General features: G+C 45.2%; 1 protein-coding gene across 1 annotated transcript in view; it reads left to right on the top strand.

Moving 5' to 3' along the window:
* The window catches only part of CA10 (carbonic anhydrase 10), a 579,440-nt gene that overhangs the window by 487,637 nt on the left and 74,014 nt on the right, over nt 1-17,789 (top strand). The window contains exons 5-7 of the mRNA XM_063961261.1: nt 3,757-3,942; nt 6,496-6,591; nt 9,588-9,660. Of these exons, the coding sequence (XP_063817331.1) occupies nt 3,757-3,942; nt 6,496-6,591; nt 9,588-9,660 (355 nt within the window). The remainder of the gene's footprint in view (nt 1-3,756; nt 3,943-6,495; nt 6,592-9,587; nt 9,661-17,789) is intronic.

The raw sequence follows: 17,789 nt of genomic DNA, 5'->3' as shown, positions 1-17,789 counted from the left end.
TATGCCAAACTATATTTTTGCTGGCAGTAGCAGAGGCACAAAGTTTAACAAACCTGGCCCTCAGTGTTTAACAAGGAGGCTTGGGCTTATTCTGCCTTTCGGTAGATGAATGTTACTAGTCTTTATAAAGTTAAACTTGATAGACCTTTGTCTTTCAAAGCTTGTTAGTTAGGAAACCATGGAACCACAGGTATTGATTATGACTTCACCATTATAGATGGGTGTTATAAGGTCTTAGATCCATTGAGGGATGTACTCAATATTAAAGACAGACTATATTGAACAGATATGTAACACCTTTTGTGCATCTAGAGAACTGTGTTTAATTATATCTGATATAATTCCACCTGCCTCACTGAGTTTGTTTCAGTTGCATTTGTTAAATTGTTTCTCATATTTTTTGTTAGCTTGTTTTGCAGTAATAGAACTGTCCAAGGGGTTTGTTACTTTTTAAATTTAAGCTTCAGCACACTTAGTTTTGTTACTGTATATAAAGAATTTTCATGACGCACTTCTTACATTTTTGTCAGTTTGAGATATAATTGAGTATTTTTTTTACTCTGTGACTATAGTTTCTTATTGTTTGTTCATATTGTGTAGGGTTATCCTTAGTTTATTTTAGCTCTCTGTATTTTACAATATCTTTCATTGTTTTGTGTTATGATTGCATTTGTCATGATTTCTGGTTATTTGTGTCTTTGGGATGGTCTTGTGCAGGTGTGGATCATTGGACATAGAAAAAGTTTGACATGAGTTTTTATATGTTTTTTTATGTTGTTTTCTTCGTAAAGTGATCAGGAACCCCAGTTAGTGCACCGTGTCCCCTCACAAGGCTTGCTTTGCTCCCCATGCCTTGGGCAAGGGGCCTCACTGTGCTCAGCTCAGATTACAGTTCCCAATAATAGTCCACATGGATCGTAAAGTATGAAAACGTTTAAAGAATGTGAAAAATGTATGTCGACCTTTTTCCATGTCGACCTTGTCCATGTCGACCTAGTGGCCATGTCGACCTATAGACCATGTCGACCTAATGCATGTCAACCAATAGTGGTTGACCTAATGAGTGTCGACCTAAGTGCTGTTGACTTAAAGACCGGATACCACCTAAGTATGAGCAGAATCTCATATCGTTTAATAACAGATTGGTTCAACTTTCTCTGTAGATAAAATTGTATTGCACACACATGTATAGGTATATATGTACCTAATTCTTGTAGCAGATATATTATAAGTAATAATATAACTAATGTAATAGTAATTAGTTGTATTTTCCTTTACATACCCTTGTAGGTTTTACTGTTTAGACTTTAGAACAAGATTAATTAAACAATTTTCTCTTCATTATCGAAGCAATTTTTTTTTTATAATAAGAAATCTCTGAAAATAATTTTATGGTTAATTCATCAATACATTAAAGGGTAAATTTGCTAAAACTTCTAAAACGTAAAAGAGAACATATTGCACATAGAAATCTTTTATATTTTAGTTATAATTTATCTAGTAATTTCTAGAAAGTGATATTATTATTAACAAACGTTATTTGTAGGGCACCAGAACAGTACTGCACTGTATACAAGTAACAAACAGCGCTACAACTCTCAATACAGCCACTGATGCAAGGGGTGCAATGGAAATAATGAGCATAATTTGAAACCTTTACCAATTAGCATAAGTGCAGATAACCGGTCTATGTTGTCTAATGAAACCAAAACAGAGAAGAAGTGAAGTTTGGTGGCAGAGATCTAAGGAGGAGGTATAGAGTGTAGTTGGTTTGAAAGAGAAGTAATTGTAGAAGAAGATTTTCAAGAATGTGCGCAATAAAACCATTACGTGCAGCTGGACTATGTGCAAGAGAGGTAATCCACAACCACTGAAAAGATAAATCTACAAATTACAAGAAGCACAAAGAACATATAGCGCACTCAAAGATAACATGCAACCATACGCCAATAATTAACAATGAAGTAAAATACAGGATTCACCCTTCTTTTTAATGGCTTGAATGTGTCAACTTGGTGTATTCCAACATCCAATAAGTCGAATCTAAAAAATATATATGTGTTTTCTTGCCCCACAAACTCTCACAGTAAAGTGGATTTTGGAGAAAACCAAAGATAAACAAATATAGTGTAGTAATTTTTAAACACCATCAACTCAAAATTCCAAATTCGCACTTACAAACGTAAGGAGATAATCAGCATATATAGAAGCACCCAAATAGGCAAACTGCTCCCAGGTGGTAGATTCATCCTACTTCTTGAGTAATCATTCAACACCAACCTATGAGGATAAAACCTCTAATCCCTGGACACTTTGCAGTTGACCCAAGTTTTAAGAGGGATAAAGAGATAATAGTGCAGCAGTTCTTAAAAACATGACAAGATTTAATACTGATTGCACTTACAAAAAAACATAAAATGACAGCATGTTAAAATACTCCATTAATGGCAAACAGCAGACAAGCAGGGCTTCTGTCACCTTCCCAGATGGAGCAGAGGTGGGAGAAAGGAGGTGAAGTCCGGAATTTCAGCCCCTCAGACAGTAGTTCCTGGTGTCCGTTTTCTGCCTGGAGTCCACGTATGTAGTCCCGCTTAACGCGTTTCAGACCATGAAGGTCCTCCCTCATGCTTCTGAGTTTTTTGTTAGTGCAATCAGTATTAAATTCTTGCCATGTTTTTAAGAACTGCTGCAGTATTATCTCTTTAACCCTCTTAAAACTTGGGTACACTGCAAAGTGTCCATGGATTAGAGGTTTTATCCTCTTAGGTTGGTGTTGAATGATTACTCAAGAAGTAGGGGGAATCTACCACCTGGGAGCAGTTTGCCTATTTGGGTGCTTCTATATATGCTGATTATCTCCTTACGTTTGTAAGTGCGAATTTGGAATTGATGGTGTTTAAAAATGACTACACTATATTTGTTTATCTCTGTGTTTCTCCAAAACCCACTTTACTGTGAGAGTTTGTGGGGCAAGAGAAACACATATATATTTTTTAGATTCGACTTATTGGATGTTGGAATACACCAAGTTGACACTTTGAAGCCATTAAAAAGAAGGGTGAATCCTTTATTTTATTTCATTGTTAATTATTGGCGTATGGTTGCATGTTATCTTTGAGTGCGCTATACGTTCTTTGTGCTTCTTGTAATTTGCAAGAGAAGTAGTTAATGAGAAAAGGAGAAAGGAGTTAATGAGAAAAGGAGGAAGGAGGGTCTAAAGGGAAGTTTGGAGACATAAGGAGTGAGCCAGAGTATGAAGGGTAGGGCAGGAAGCATAAGTGGGATAATTGAAGGGTGCAAGAAGGTGAGGTAGACTACTTGGAGACATTGTTAAGTGGTGGAAGGAAGAATTTTTTTGAACATGAGGGTTTTTAACACCTGCTTGAAGCACTGTAGGTTGGGGGGTAGTCTGATGGAATGAGGGAGATTGTTCCAAAGGTGGGGGCTAGAATCTGATTGGTTGTTATGTACAACACCTCCACTTTTATTTTTCAAAGTTAAGTAAAGTTCCTACTAAAACTGACTTTCATTTGCAGTATCGGTCACCGGCTTCTGTTTTTGGCCTAATCAGAATGGATAAATGCCGATATTAGGAATACAGTAGCAATCTAAAAATGAAGGCTGTCTTATTACGTGTGAACCAAAATAACTTACACATACAGATTATGACATCTTCATTTTGTAGGTTGCAATGCAAAATGAAAAGTACAGAAATTGCTGTTATTTGTGAAAAATGTGTGTATTTTTTTTCCATAGGTGAGTGGAACAATGTACAATACGGGAAGACATGTATCACTACGACTGGACAAGGAACATCTAGTAAATATATCTGGTGGGCCATTAACGTACAGTCATCGTTTAGAAGAAATACGGTTACATTTTGGCAGTGAAGATGGTCAAGGCTCAGAACACCTTCTTAATGGTCAGGCATTTTCTGGAGAGGTAAGGCTCTTCTAATACAGTACTACTATTTAAGAAAAAAACGGTTTAACTGCCCAAGTTGACTGGATGTATAATAATTCCCATCTCATGTCAACTGCTCTAGATAAACACGGCAGTAGAGAGCCTGGCTGGTCCCAGGTACTTTTTGGAGGGTGTGGCCTAATCACAGGAGGCGTGGTCATGGACCCTTAGAAAATCATACTGATAAAAATTGCATTTTAAGCGCTTCTATGGCCACACTGCAGCTTAGCACACAGCAGTGTGTGCTGGGCTGAGGAGAAGAGCTGCAGCTGCTGCTGACAGTTAAGGGGAGGGGGCCCCCACTGGGCCCCTCCATCAGACCTGGGCTTGGTTAATTTGTACCCTCATCTTTCGGCACCACTACAGATAAATGGAATATTGCAAGGATACTTTGGTGCCTGAGCGCTGAGTGGTTCATGTTTGTGCACAAACCCCTGCAGACAGTTGGTAAGAATAGTTAATAGCTTTGCTTTTCTTGTTACTATATGGAGAAAGTTTGCTGTCCTGAATTAGTGTCAGCACATAAACTGAATGTATAGTAAGCATGTCAGTGTTCCTGTGTTGAAACATTCCTAAATTAACAACTAGTAGATTATTTAAAAAAAAAACTTTATAATTTTATCTGGATCTATTGAAAATATTTTAACTTAAAACTGCATAGTAACTCATTTTACTCTCTGTGTCGATGTAGGTTTATAAAATAAATAATTTTTAGCTTTCAATATTGACAGATTGTTAATGTGAATTTTGAGACCTGGGATAAAATAAATGTTATACTTTTTCTAAAATTGTTTTGCTATAATTTATATATAATGTACTTCTTACTGTAAATTATACAGTTTCATATGGGTAAGAGTAGAATAAGTCATAGAGGAGTACTTTGACTCAGAGCCAGATTAAGGCCCCATGGTAATGTACCAGTTTGAGGCCCCCTAGGCACATCTATCAATAGCTCTATTTTTATTACCCAGTAATGTCTCCAACATTATTTATCCCTTTTCCTCCTCAAATTCCTCATTATGATAAATATATACATGTTGATTTATTTATTTCAACATTACCCAAAAAAAACTTATTATACTGTATAAATAGGAATACAAATAAAAATACAATGCAAATGAACACTAAGGGGCTGATTCCTAGTCAGAAACAGCCACATCTGTGTCTTGGCAGTCGCCCATCTGTGACTTTATGCAAATACTATTGCAAAGCCATTCCCTGGTGTACATCCATGCATCTAAAAGTGTAAGGACTTTGATGCCCACTGTCAGCATCCCTAGATGGTGAAATACCAATTATTGATGGTAACGCACCAACAGTCGCACCATAAAAACTTGGCAGGTGTAGTTTCACCATTCGAGTATGGCTTCCTATGTGAATGGTTGAGCATATCTATACACAGCTTGTGTCAGTGACACTAATAACTTGCCCCTAACATAGGCCATCTCCAAGCATCCGCTAAGCCACTTCCCTGTCACAACCCTGGAACAGCCAATACATTTTCAAGACATTTCTGTGCAACTCTGGCTCTGTGCATACGCTGTCTGGACACATGCGCAGTGCGCAGAGAAAAAAATATCTCTACTTCATCCGGCATCTGCAGTATGTGAGATTCAGACCCTAAATGAACTATTAACACTGGATAAAAAACACATTACAAACAAGGATATCATACAACAAATAAAGTTATGTTAAATAATATGATACATTAAAGGAAGTAAGGAAGAAAGGGGTTGTAAATAGAAGGGTGAGAAAGGAGAATCAACCAACTTTTTGCCATTTTTTTTTTCATCTTCACCACTCGGACTCCTTTCTACTGGCTCAGGAAAAGGTGGTCCTTTTTATAGGGAAACTGTGTAAAAAGCATATGATATAGGTGGTCATTCCGAGTTGATCGCTAGCTGCTTTCATTTGCAGCGCAGCGATCAGGCAAAAAGCGGCACTTCTGCGCATGTGTAAGCGGCGCAATGCGCACGTGCGATGTACTTTCACAACAGCCGAAGTAGTTTCACACATGGTCTAGCGAAACATTTCAGTCGCACTGCTGGCCGCAGAGTGATTGACAGGAAGTGTGTGTTTCTGGGTGTCAACTGACCGTTTTCAGTGAGTGAGTGAAAAAACGCAGGCATGCCAGATAAAAACGCAGGCGTGGTTGGGGAAACGTAGGCGTGGCTGCCTGAACGCAGGGCGTGTTCGTGACGTCAAAACAGGAACTAAATAGTCTGCAGTGATCGCAAGCTATGAGTAGGTCTGGAGCTACTCTGAAGCAGCACAAAATGATTTTGTAGCCGCTTTGCGATCCTTTCATTCGCACTTCTGCTAAGCTAAGATACACTCCCAGAGGGCGGCGGCTTAGCATTTGCACGGCTGCTAAAAGCAGCTAGCGAGCGAACAACTCGGAATGAGGGCCATAGTTTGAAGTTATGCATTAGTCTTTTCATTTATTTCTCTAATGTGATATTTTCATTGTGGATTGTCTTTGAAATAAAAAATAAAATAATAATAATTTGTGTGTCTGTTTTCTCCCTCTAGGTTCAGCTAATACACTATAATCATGAGTTGTACACAAATGTAAGTGAAGCAGCGAAAAGTCCAAATGGTCTTGTGGTTATATCCATATTTATAAAAGTGAGTATGTTTGTTAGCTGTGGTTTTAATTAGCATAATTCACAGAGGATAGATTGATCTGCAATTTGCCATCATAAGTTAAAAAGTTTTAATTAACATTAATGCCATACTGTATTTTGATAAAAAATGTGCATTTTATTCACATAACTGACACAGCAAAACGCTGTACACAAATGCCATTCCGTTTCTCTAGGCCATGCAGCTGCTAATGTTAGCAAGTGAAGCTGCCGCCCAGGAATGAAAAAAGACACTCACCGGACTCATCGCAAGCTCTATTACAATTGCGAACACAATTACGTAGAGCATCAAAGCTAAGGGTTGGTCTATGGCTAAGCAGATTAGCCATAGCAGGGGTTGAGCTTGAAATGCGGGCAGTTGGGATGCTGGTGGTCAGACTATCAACTGCAGCATCCAAATTATCAGAATCCCAACAGGGGAAGGTAAGCATACTTACCTTCCCCCACTGGCCAATGATCAGAATCCCGACAGGGGAAGGTAAGTATATTTACCAACCACCACTGGTCCCCTAATCCTCACTACTAGCAGCCTAAACCTAAAAGCAGCCTAACCCTAGCCCTCCCTGGGGGTGCCTAAACCTAACCCCCCCCCCCTCCCTGCAGTCTAAACCTAACCTCCTGGGGTCGCGGCCTAACCCTAACTTTTGCCCTGCAGCCTATACCTAACCCTCCCCCCACAAGACTTTACTCTCTAGCGGGCCAGCGGATACTCGTTTGGGATCCCGGCTGGTGACCCTATTTGGGATGCCGATGTTGGCATTACGAATAGTGTCGGGATTCTGGCGTCGGGATTCTGATTGTCAGGATCCTGACAGCCGGGATCCTGACTGGATCCCCACAGCAATAGTGACTCAGATGCCATGTCTTTGCATGTACGATCATGCAGCCATCAGAAGGTGCACACTCTGAAAACATCCATGACATGCCTGCGTTTCCCCAACCACTCCCCTTAAACTCTCCGTTAACACTACCACACGGCCACTTCCTGTCACCCTGAGACAAAGATCTCAGTGCAAGCGTGATCACAGCGGCACCCTCGCACAAGCACATTGAGATCATGGCACATGTGCAGTTTTCCGATAATCGTTCCATTGCGTGATAGTACTACAGACGTTACAGTAGGCTGCAACTTAAACCACATAGGAATTCATTTTAAACACATACAAAGATGCGGATGAGGCACAACAGAACTTGACATGATAAAAAGCAACGGTCGCCGCACTTCTAGCACTTCGTATACAGGGCCCGACTCAGACCTGATCACTGTTGTCCAAATTCGCACAGCGGCCGATTATCGAAGGACTGCGCATGCGTATGCACCACAATGCACATGCGCGTCGCCATACAGGGACAGGATGGTGCAAAAATTTCAATCAAGGCGTTCGCAAGATGATTGACAGGAAGAGGAGGTTTAGTGGGTGGTAACTGGCTGTTTTCAGGGAGTGTCAGGAAAAACGCAGGTGTTCCCAAGCATTTTCAGGGAGGGTGTGTGATGTCAGCTCTGGCCCCGAACAGCCTGTTTGCATCGCACTGTAGGAGTAAGTCCTGGGCTATGCACAGTATGGAAAAAATCATTTTATGGTGAGTAAGTTGCAAACAGATTTTCAGCTGTCTGGCGGAATTTCGCACGGCATACACATGCATTCACACACTTGCACGGGGTGGGTTTTCACTCTTCCTGGATGGCGACTTTCTGATCGCAGCCCTCTGCAATTTTGCAGCACAGCGATCAGGTCAAAATTAGGCCCACAGATACAGACTCATTCTCACACGTGTACAAATATTGCACATTAAATTGATCAGTGCAATCTAAAAAAGTAGTTTTCTTGCTTCCAGATGTTTTATTTATGCAGATAAGAATCATATTTTGAGTGAGGAAGATGCTCGTCATGGTTTAGTTGCCTGGGACCTGTTGCGCCAAGAGGGGCTGATTGGTGCAACTGATGCCACAGTGCATGAGGACACATTTGTATTGCATGTAGTGGCAAAAAAGCAGATTTAGCATATTTCCCAAAATAATAAAAGGCCCTCCCTTCATCAGCCCAAACCATGTACATTTTTACCCCAACCCTGTCTTGTTTAACCAAAACCACATAAAAATATAGTGGGGCCATACCTCTTTCTGGCGCTGTGAACCCAAACTAGTGTCTGCTGGGTAGTAAATGAAAAGTTATTTGTAAATAAATTTCAGACACAACATTAATTTGTGATAGTTTATTATTTAATAATATATTTGAGCAGATTATGACCCAGATTTATCAAGGCTTGGAGAGTGATAAATAGCACGGTGATAAAGTACCAACCAACCAGCTCCTAACTGCCATGTTACAGGGCGTGTTTGAAAAGGAGCTGATTGGTTAGTACTTTATCACCTTGCAATTTATCACTCTCTAAGGCTTCATAATTCTGGACCATTATTTGAAAATTGGCAAGTATATTTGTGTATTATTATATATTATTGTTGTATACTATCATAATAGGGAAGCCTATCAGTGTGAGAAATTAAACTGGCATTAGATTGCTTTAATTCATTGCATGTTGCATGCCCTCTTGTAGCTCTTACCTAGTACCCTTTTTACCTTCCTTACAGCTGGATATTCAGCAATGTTGGAACTTCATGGCTACTGGATAATTAGATATGACCAGCCAAGAAGTACAGTAAAACAGAAACAATCACATACTTTTTGTAAATGCCTGTGACCTATAAGTAGTATTTTAAGGTGTTATAATTGAATTACACTAACGCCCAGATTTTCATGCCTTGGAGAGTGATAAATAGCACATTGATAAAGTACCAACCAATCAGCTCCCAACTGTCATTTTTGAAACACAGCCTGTAACATGGCAGTTAGGCGCTGATTGGTTGGCACTTTATCACTGTGCTGTTTATCACTCTCCGAGGCTTGATAAATCTGGTCCTAAGTACCAATTGCTTTTTTTCTGGAGAATATAAACTATTTTGTTTGTTTTGTTCTTAAGGTAACAGATTCATCCAATCCCTTCTTAAATCGAATGCTTAACAGGGATACCATAACAAGAATAACATACAAAAGTAAGTATCTCTTATGCTGAATTATAGTATAATACAGTACAGTATAGAGCTGCTAGAGCCGATAAACTGATTGTGAGTACAAATTGCAATTTGAATATGGATTGCAGAACTACAGTATCCAACAACGTATTTTATGCATGCCCTTTTCATGCTTGAGTCCACAGTTACGATTTTTCAATCAAACACAGCTTGCCAGCATATATTTCTAAGACTTTTATTACTTGTCTCATAAAAATGTTCCAGAATTAAAGAAGAGGGATGGGTACTAGGTACATTAAAGCAAACCTTCAAACTGGTATATACAGTATTTGTTGTGAATATGTCCTATAGCAGCATAACAAAAATTCACATTGAAAGTAAACAATAGAAGAGCAAAAAAGAAGGGAAGGGTCTGCACGTGTATGTTATCCTTTACTACAGTATGTGCATTAAGGTATGTGCAGTGAGCCACGGTAACCAATCAGTAATCAGTGATGGATTTGCTGAGGGGCGGCATACCAGGTTGATGAGGCCAGGTGACTTTTTTTTGTTGTCATTACAACTTACTTTTTTAATATTTTATTTTGCAACTGATGGGAGTAAGACAATGTTCAGAAATTGTGGTTCAGGAGCTGGCAGTGGTGTGAGGTTGGGACTACTTTGGTGGCCTCAAGGCATCTGGACTGGCCCCAAAATGATGGGAGCATTGGCGTGATTAGGGGAGAAGTGAGGCCACAGACAATAATGTGCCTAGGAGTGAACTGACCCCTATATCCGCCCCTGTCAGTAATTAGTGCAGTGCAAGTTAGAAATACAGGGTTTTGATTGGATGCTATTGTGTAATTGTAGCATTTGCACCTAAATGGGATATTAGCACATATGTCTAACTATTAAAGCTATCAAGGCTATACCATTAGTAATAATTCAGAGATCTTAGCACAGAATATTATTTTGGTGGATATCCAGGCCAAAACCTCTTCCCTAGGATTATCCTAAAATAATCACTGAAAAGATTAATGAATAAAGATATTGCAACAAAGTCTAGTTTCTAAATGTACTGTATTTCCTTATGTTTATAAACTTTTTTAATTGTATCCAACCATATTCTAATATACCAGAGACTTCATCTTTTCTGCAAGAACCCATCATCTATTGCACATAAAGAAAACCTTTTATGAGAATGATACAAAGAAAAGGGTTGTGTTGTCAACAGCAACCAATCAGTGTTACTACAAGCTGTTATAGGAGAGATAATGAACAGGAATGTATCCCAGTAGTTATCAATTGAAGGGTAAGACTTGAGGCACTGGGGCTGATTCTATGGGCCTAATTCAGACCTGGTCGGAGAATGTGCGAGAAAACGCATATCTATGATCAATTTATTGACATGCAGGGGGACGCCCTGTACTGGGCAAGTCCGCCCCGCATGCCCTAGTAATCAGTCATTCTAGACAACAGCTATGAAAACTACCAAAGAGGTGATAGTGGATGAGGCACTATCTGAGCAGAGGGTTTTGGCCCTTTAATCTTACTTCACTAACTGTATAAAAACTAAAGTGGGGTACTGACGGGGGAGATGAGTGGCGAGCGATCTTAACACAGACTGCTCAGCACACATCTCTCCTCCCGCTCAGCACAGCGCGATGTGCTGAGCGAGGAGGGGGCGGACGGGGGGCCGCTCACTTCACACAATGGTGAAGTGAGCGACCCGCTAGATTGAGCCTGCATGCAGGCTCAATCTAGCGCCGGTGATAGCGATGCGCTATCGCTGGGGGGCATACACACGGCAGATCCGTGCTTAAAATCTAGGCAATCTAGTCAGATTGCTTAGATTTTAAACACGGATCTCTCCGTGTGTACCCCCCTTAACTTTTCAAACACTTTGTATGAGCTCTAATACTGGTTTTATGGAGGGTGCACATCCTCTGTCAATCCAGCACTGGTTTAAAATAATAGACAGGTACATGGAAATGGAGGATAAAATGGCGGTGCATACAGTGAGTAGGGAAGGGTGTGTGTGTGTGGGGGGGGGAAGGGGGGTTGTCTCTCTATGTAACACATTTGGGGGGGGGTCATTCTGAGTTGATCGCTAGCTGCGGTTGTTCGCAGCGCAGTGATCAAGCTAAAAATCGGCATTTCTGCACATGCGTAGCCACCGCAATGCACAAGCGCGACGTACGGGTACAAAGGCCTTTGTGGTTTAGCACAGGTTCTAGCGACGTTTTCATTCGCACCGGCAGCCGCAAGAAGATTGACAGGAAAGGGGCGTTTCTGGGTGTCAACTGACCGTTTTCAGGGAGTGCTTCGAAAAACGCAGGCGTGCCAGGGAAAATGCAGGCGTTGCTGGGAGAATGCTGGGCGGGTGTGTGACGTCAAAAGCCAACCCTCCAACGTTAGAATCAACGCACACAAAGAGTAAGTTCAGGGCTGGTCTTGTTTTGCACAAAGGGGGTAATTCCAAGTTGATCGCAGCAGGAATTTAGTTAGCAGTTGGGCAAAACCATGTGCACTGCAGGGGAGGCAGATATAACATGTGCAGAGAGAGTTAGATTTGGGTGTGGTGTGTTCAATCTGCAATCTAAATTGCAGTGTAAAAATAAAGCAGCCAGTATTTACCCTGCACAGAAACAAAATAACCAACCCAAATCTAACTCTCTCTGCACATGTTATATCTGCCTCCCCTGCAGTGCACATGGGCCCTCATTCCGAGTTGTTCGCTCGCTAGCTGCTTTTAGCAGCATTGCACACGCTAAGCCGCCGTCCTCTGGGAGTGTATCTTAGTTTAGCAGAATTGCGAACGAAAGATTAGCAGAATTGCGAATAGAAATTTCTTAGCAGTTTCTGAGTAGCTCCAGACTTACTCCTACATTGCGATCAGTTCAGTCAGTTTCGTTCCTGGTTTGACGTCACAAACACACCCAGCGTTCACCCAGACACTCCCCCGTTTCTTCAGACACTCCCGTGTTTTTCCCAGAAACGTCAGCGTTTTTTCGCACACTCCCAGAAAACGGCCAGTTTCCGCCCAGAAACACCCACTTCCTGTCAATCACACTACGATCCCCAGAACGATGAAAAATCCTCGTTATGCCGTGAGTAAAATACCTAACTTTTGTGTAAAATAACTGAGCGCATGCGCTCTGAAAACCTTGCGCATGCGCAGTTAGCGACTAATCGCAGTATAGCGAAAATCGGCAACGAGCGAACAACTCGGAATGACCCCCATGGTTTTGCCCAACTGCTAAAAAATTTCCTGCTGCGATCAACTTGGAATTACCCCCAAAATGTTTTTGCAGGCGCTCTGCTGCACAGGCGTTCGCACTTCTGCAAAGCGAAAATACACTCCCCGGTGGGCGGCGACAATGCGTTTGCATGGCTGCTTAAAACTGCTAGCGATCGATTAACTTGGAATGACCACCTTCGTCCTTCTACCTTGTCTCCTCTCCAGGGCAGACAGTAGATGGTTGTATTAGTTGAATTTAGTAAAGTATATATGTCCATAAACTGGTTTTAAAATAGCTTGGTAGTGCCAAACCTATACTTGGGATCAGGGGCGTCAGAACATTTTTAGATTGGGGGGGCAAGATATAATCTGAGTTTGGCGCCCCTAGCTTACCAGAACAGTGTGACAGTGGGTGACATGAAAGGCATATGTGTCAGTGCATCATTATGATTATTAGCATTACCAGTAACATGGTAAACATGGGATCTGGTTTGGATCCCGGCATTTGAAATACCTACGTCGGAATCCCAACACTGCTCGGAATGCTGGCGTTGGCATCCCGAATAGGATCACAATCCCGACGCCGGATCCTAGATGTCTGTGTGATGTGCAACCGGAGAAGTAAGCCGTGGAGGGTGGAAGTGGGGGGGGTTAGGTTTAGGCTGCGGGAAGTGGGTGTTAGGGTTAGGCTGCGGGGAGGGGGGGAGGTTAGGTTTAGGCCGTGGGAAGGGGGGATTAGGGTTATGCACCCCCGGGGAGGGTTAGTCTGCGGGGTGGGGAGGGTTAGGCTCTAAGGGGGAGGGTTAGGGTTAGGGTTAGGCTGCGGGGAGGGAAGGTTAGGCACTAAGGGGGGAGGGTTAGGCACTAAAGAGGGGTGGGGGTTAGGGTTCGACTGCGGTGAGGGAGGGTTAGGCTGCGGGGATTGGAGGGTTAGGGTGAGGCTACAGGTAGGGAGGGTAAGGGGGCTAGAGGGGGAGGGTTAGGACACATAACTCCCTGGTGTCGAATTCTGTGCATGGGGATGCAGCGTTAGGTGTTCTGACAGTGTGCAGGCAGTTGAATAATATATACTGTACCCTGGCTGGTCTCTGTGTCAGCTTGACAGTTCAGCCCCACATGTAGTACATAATTTAATATCTCATAGTGCTTGGTAAGCACTGGTTGCTTTCTGGTATATTGCCAAACTTGCAAAAGCGGGTACCTTGCAGTGGGTGTCCTCTACTCAATTTTCTGCACTGGGGACGTCATGAGATCAGATGTCACAGTCAGGCCTAAGCCAGAAGCAGCACTGTGTCAGCGCCAGCGGAGGAGGTCAGAGGAGAGAGGAGGGGATGGAAGGAAACAGAAGCCCCCGGACCGCCTCCTTCCTCTTTGTCATGTCCTGCAGCCGGCTGCGTACTTGGAGTACTATAATGAGTCAGTTTGACTCATTATTAGTACTGCTCATACTACTGCTGTGGGCCCCTTTGTTGCTTTGGGCCCCGGTGAAGTAGTTCCGCCACTGCGTGGCAGGTATCTAACTGCAGCGCTCCCAGTGCCGGCATGAGCAGGGGCAGAGGTGCTGGTATACAGGAGCACCATCAGCGAGAGGCAGATGCCAGGCAGAGAGAGAGGAGGGGAGGCAGATGTTGGGCAGAGAGAGGGGGGACAGATGCTGCGGAGAGGGGAGCAGATGATGGGCAGGGAGAGGGGGGGACAGATGCTGTGGAGAGGACAGATGATGGGCAGAGTGGGGGAATTGATGCTGGGAAGAGAGAAGGGGGACAGATGCTGCGGAGAGGGGAGCAGATGATGGGCAGGGAGAGGGGGGGACAGATGCGGTGGAGAGGACAGATGATGGGCAGAGAGAGGGGGAACAGATGCTGGGCAGAGAGGGGGGGGACAGATGCTGCGGAGAGGGGGGCAGATGATGGGCAAAAAGAGGGGGAGCAGATGCTGAGCAGAGAGAAGGGGGGACAAATGCTGCAGAGAGGGGGGCAGATGCTGGGCAGAGAGAGGGGGGGACAGATGCTGCGGATAGAAGGACATATGATGGGCAGAGAGAGGGGGGACAATTGCTGCGGAGAGGGTGGCAGACGCTGGGCAGAGAGAGGGGGGCAGATGCTGGGCAGAGAGAAGGGGGGACAAATGCTGCAGAGAGGGGGACAGATGCTGCGGAGAGGAGGATAGATGCTGGGCAGAGAGAGGGGGGACAGATGCTGCGGAGAGGGGGGCAGATGCTGGTCAGAGAGAGGGGGGACAGATGCTGTGGAGAGGGGGGCAGATGCTGGGCAGAGAGAGGGGGGACAGATGCTGCGGAGAGGAGGATAGATGCTGGGCAGAGAGAGGGGGGACAGATGCTGCGGAGAGGGGGGCAGATGCTGGTCAGAGAGAGGGGGGACAGATGCTGTGGAGAGGGGGGCAGATGCTGGGCAGAGAGAGGGGGGACAGATGCTGCGGAGAGGGGGGCAGATGATGGGCAGAAAGAGGGGGAGCAGATGCTGCGCAGAGAGAAGGCGGGACAAATGCTGCGGAGAGGGGGACAGATGATGGGCAGAGAGAGGGTGGGACAGATAATGCGGAGTGGGGAGCAGATGCTGGTCAGAGAGAGTGGGGACAGATGCTGCGGAGAGGGGGGGCAGATGATTGGCAGAGAGAGGGGGGACAGATGCTGCGGAGAGGGGGGCAGATGATGGGCAGAAAGAGGGGGGACAGATGCTGCGGAGAGGGGGGCAGAAAGAGGGGGAGCAGATGCTGGGCAGAGAGAAGGGGGACAGATACTGTGGAGAGGACAGATGATGGGCAGAGAGAGGGGGGACAGATACTGCAGAGAGGGGCGCAGAATCTGGGCAGAGAGAGGGGAGGCAGATGCTGCGGAGGGGGGGGGCAGATGATGGACAGAAAGAGGGGGAGCAGATGCTGGGCAGAGAGAAGGGGGGATAGATGCTGCAGAGAGGGGGGCAGATGCTGGTCAGAAAGAGGGGGAGTAGATGCTGGGCAGAGAGAAGGGGGGACAGATGCTTCAGAGAGGGGGGCAGATGATGGGCAGAGAGAGGGGGGGACAGATGCTGCGGAGAGGGGTGGCAGATGCTGGGCAGAGAGACAGGAGGGGAGGCAGATGCTTGACAGAGAGAAAACCATGTAGCAGTCAGAGAGAGAGAGACAGCAGCTGCATAGAGAGGGTGGCAGAGACAGGCAGGAGCTATGAAGACAGAGGAGTCAGGTTGAATACATTACTCACATTTAAGGTGGGTACACACTGGAAGATATATCTGCCGATCAATTGATCTGCAGATATATCTATGGACAGATCGGGCAGTGTGTTGAGCATACACACTGCCCGATCCGTTGGGTACTGACGTCATGAACTGGGCGGGCGTGTACTGTACACACACGCCCGCCCAGTTCAGCTGTCAATCACCGCCGGCCGCCGTAGCATGTGTACGGGTGGTCGGCTGACCGCCCCGTACACACACAGCGACGCGCAAATATATCGGTAGATATATTGGCCGTCGGCTGTGCTGCGCGGCCGACGCGATACGTCTGTGAACGACGGAGTTCACAGACGTATCGGCCGTACACACTGGCCGACGGTCCCGCGATATATCGGCCGTACAAGAGAACGGCCGATATATCGACCAGTGTGTACGGGCCTTTAGACAAGGGCCATGATGTGTGACATCCTCCGTGTTCCAGGGGTCAGAGGAGCATGTGACAGCTCCTCCAATCAGGGGCTCTTCTAATCAGCATGTGCCGCGCTCCTCCAATCACTGCTCGGCACATGTTCTTCTGACCTTATTGCTGATACCAGGGAGGGGAGGAGACGAGGCACCGCAGTGAGTTGCAGGGACTTTCCCTGCTGCTGCTCCCAGTGAGTACAAGCTAACCCCTCCTCCCATCCCTGTGCTGCCAGCGCTGCTGCCTGTCATGCAGTGTAACAGGCACAGCGGCAATCGGCAGCTGCAGAGTAGCAAAGCAGGGAGAGCGCCTCCCTGCTTTGCAGAGGCGCCTCTCTCATGTTTGGGTGGAGCGAGCTGCCCCCTTGCCCCCCCTATTCCGACGCCCCTGCTTGGGATGTGACACTTGATGTAAATGGGTAGGGCTTAGAGTGAAAGGGGAGGTGCTTGTTGCCAGGAGATATTGGGGGTCATTCCGAGATGATCGTAGCTGTGCTAAATTTAGCACAGCTACGATCATTCACACTGACATGCGGGGGGACGCCCAGCACAGGGCTATCTCGCCCCGCATGTTAGTGCCGCCCCCCCGCAGAAGTGCAAAGGCATCGCACAGCGGTGATGTCTTTGCACTTCAAGAGTAGCTCCCGACCAGCGCAGCTTTAGCGTGCTGGCCGGGAGCTACTCATCGCTCCCCGGCCCGCAGCGCCTGCGTGTGACGTCATGCAGCCACTGTGGCGCGTCCCCCGTTTGGTACGGTAACGCCTGCATTGGCAGGACCGTGCCCACAAAACGGCGGGCAAACTCCGCCGTTCCGCCTTCCCCCCCCCCCCCCACCCAGCGACCGCCTCTGCCTTTCAATCAGGCAGGGGCGATCATAGCAGCCCGATGGCCGTCTGGCTTGCACCGGTGCACTGCGGCACCGGCGCATGCTCAGTTCTGACCCGATCGCACCGCTGTGTTAAACTGCAGCGTGCGATCGGGTCAGAATGACCCCCATTATGCTTCGTGATGAAGGCACTTAAAGGTACAAAAATGGCTGTCGGATCCACTGCTGAACCATTACATTCATGATAGCTGTACCCTGTGACATGATTAGTATACAGCATTTTTGTACGTATCATTGTGACTGATGGCATGATAATACATTAATACCCTTTTTCTATTTTTGAAAATATGATATGCTAACTTATTTCTGAATATTCTGGAATAGTATGCTTGCTGATATGTGTATATATACAGAACTGTGCAGGTGTGGAAAAAATGCTGCAAAGTAA

This window comes from Pseudophryne corroboree, chromosome 3 (genome assembly GCF_028390025.1).
Source record: "Pseudophryne corroboree isolate aPseCor3 chromosome 3, aPseCor3.hap2, whole genome shotgun sequence".
In the NCBI taxonomy this organism is placed as follows: Eukaryota; Metazoa; Chordata; class Amphibia; order Anura; family Myobatrachidae; genus Pseudophryne; species Pseudophryne corroboree.
The sequence above is the reverse complement of the archived record's forward strand: the minus strand, read 5'-3'. Positions and strand labels throughout refer to the sequence as shown.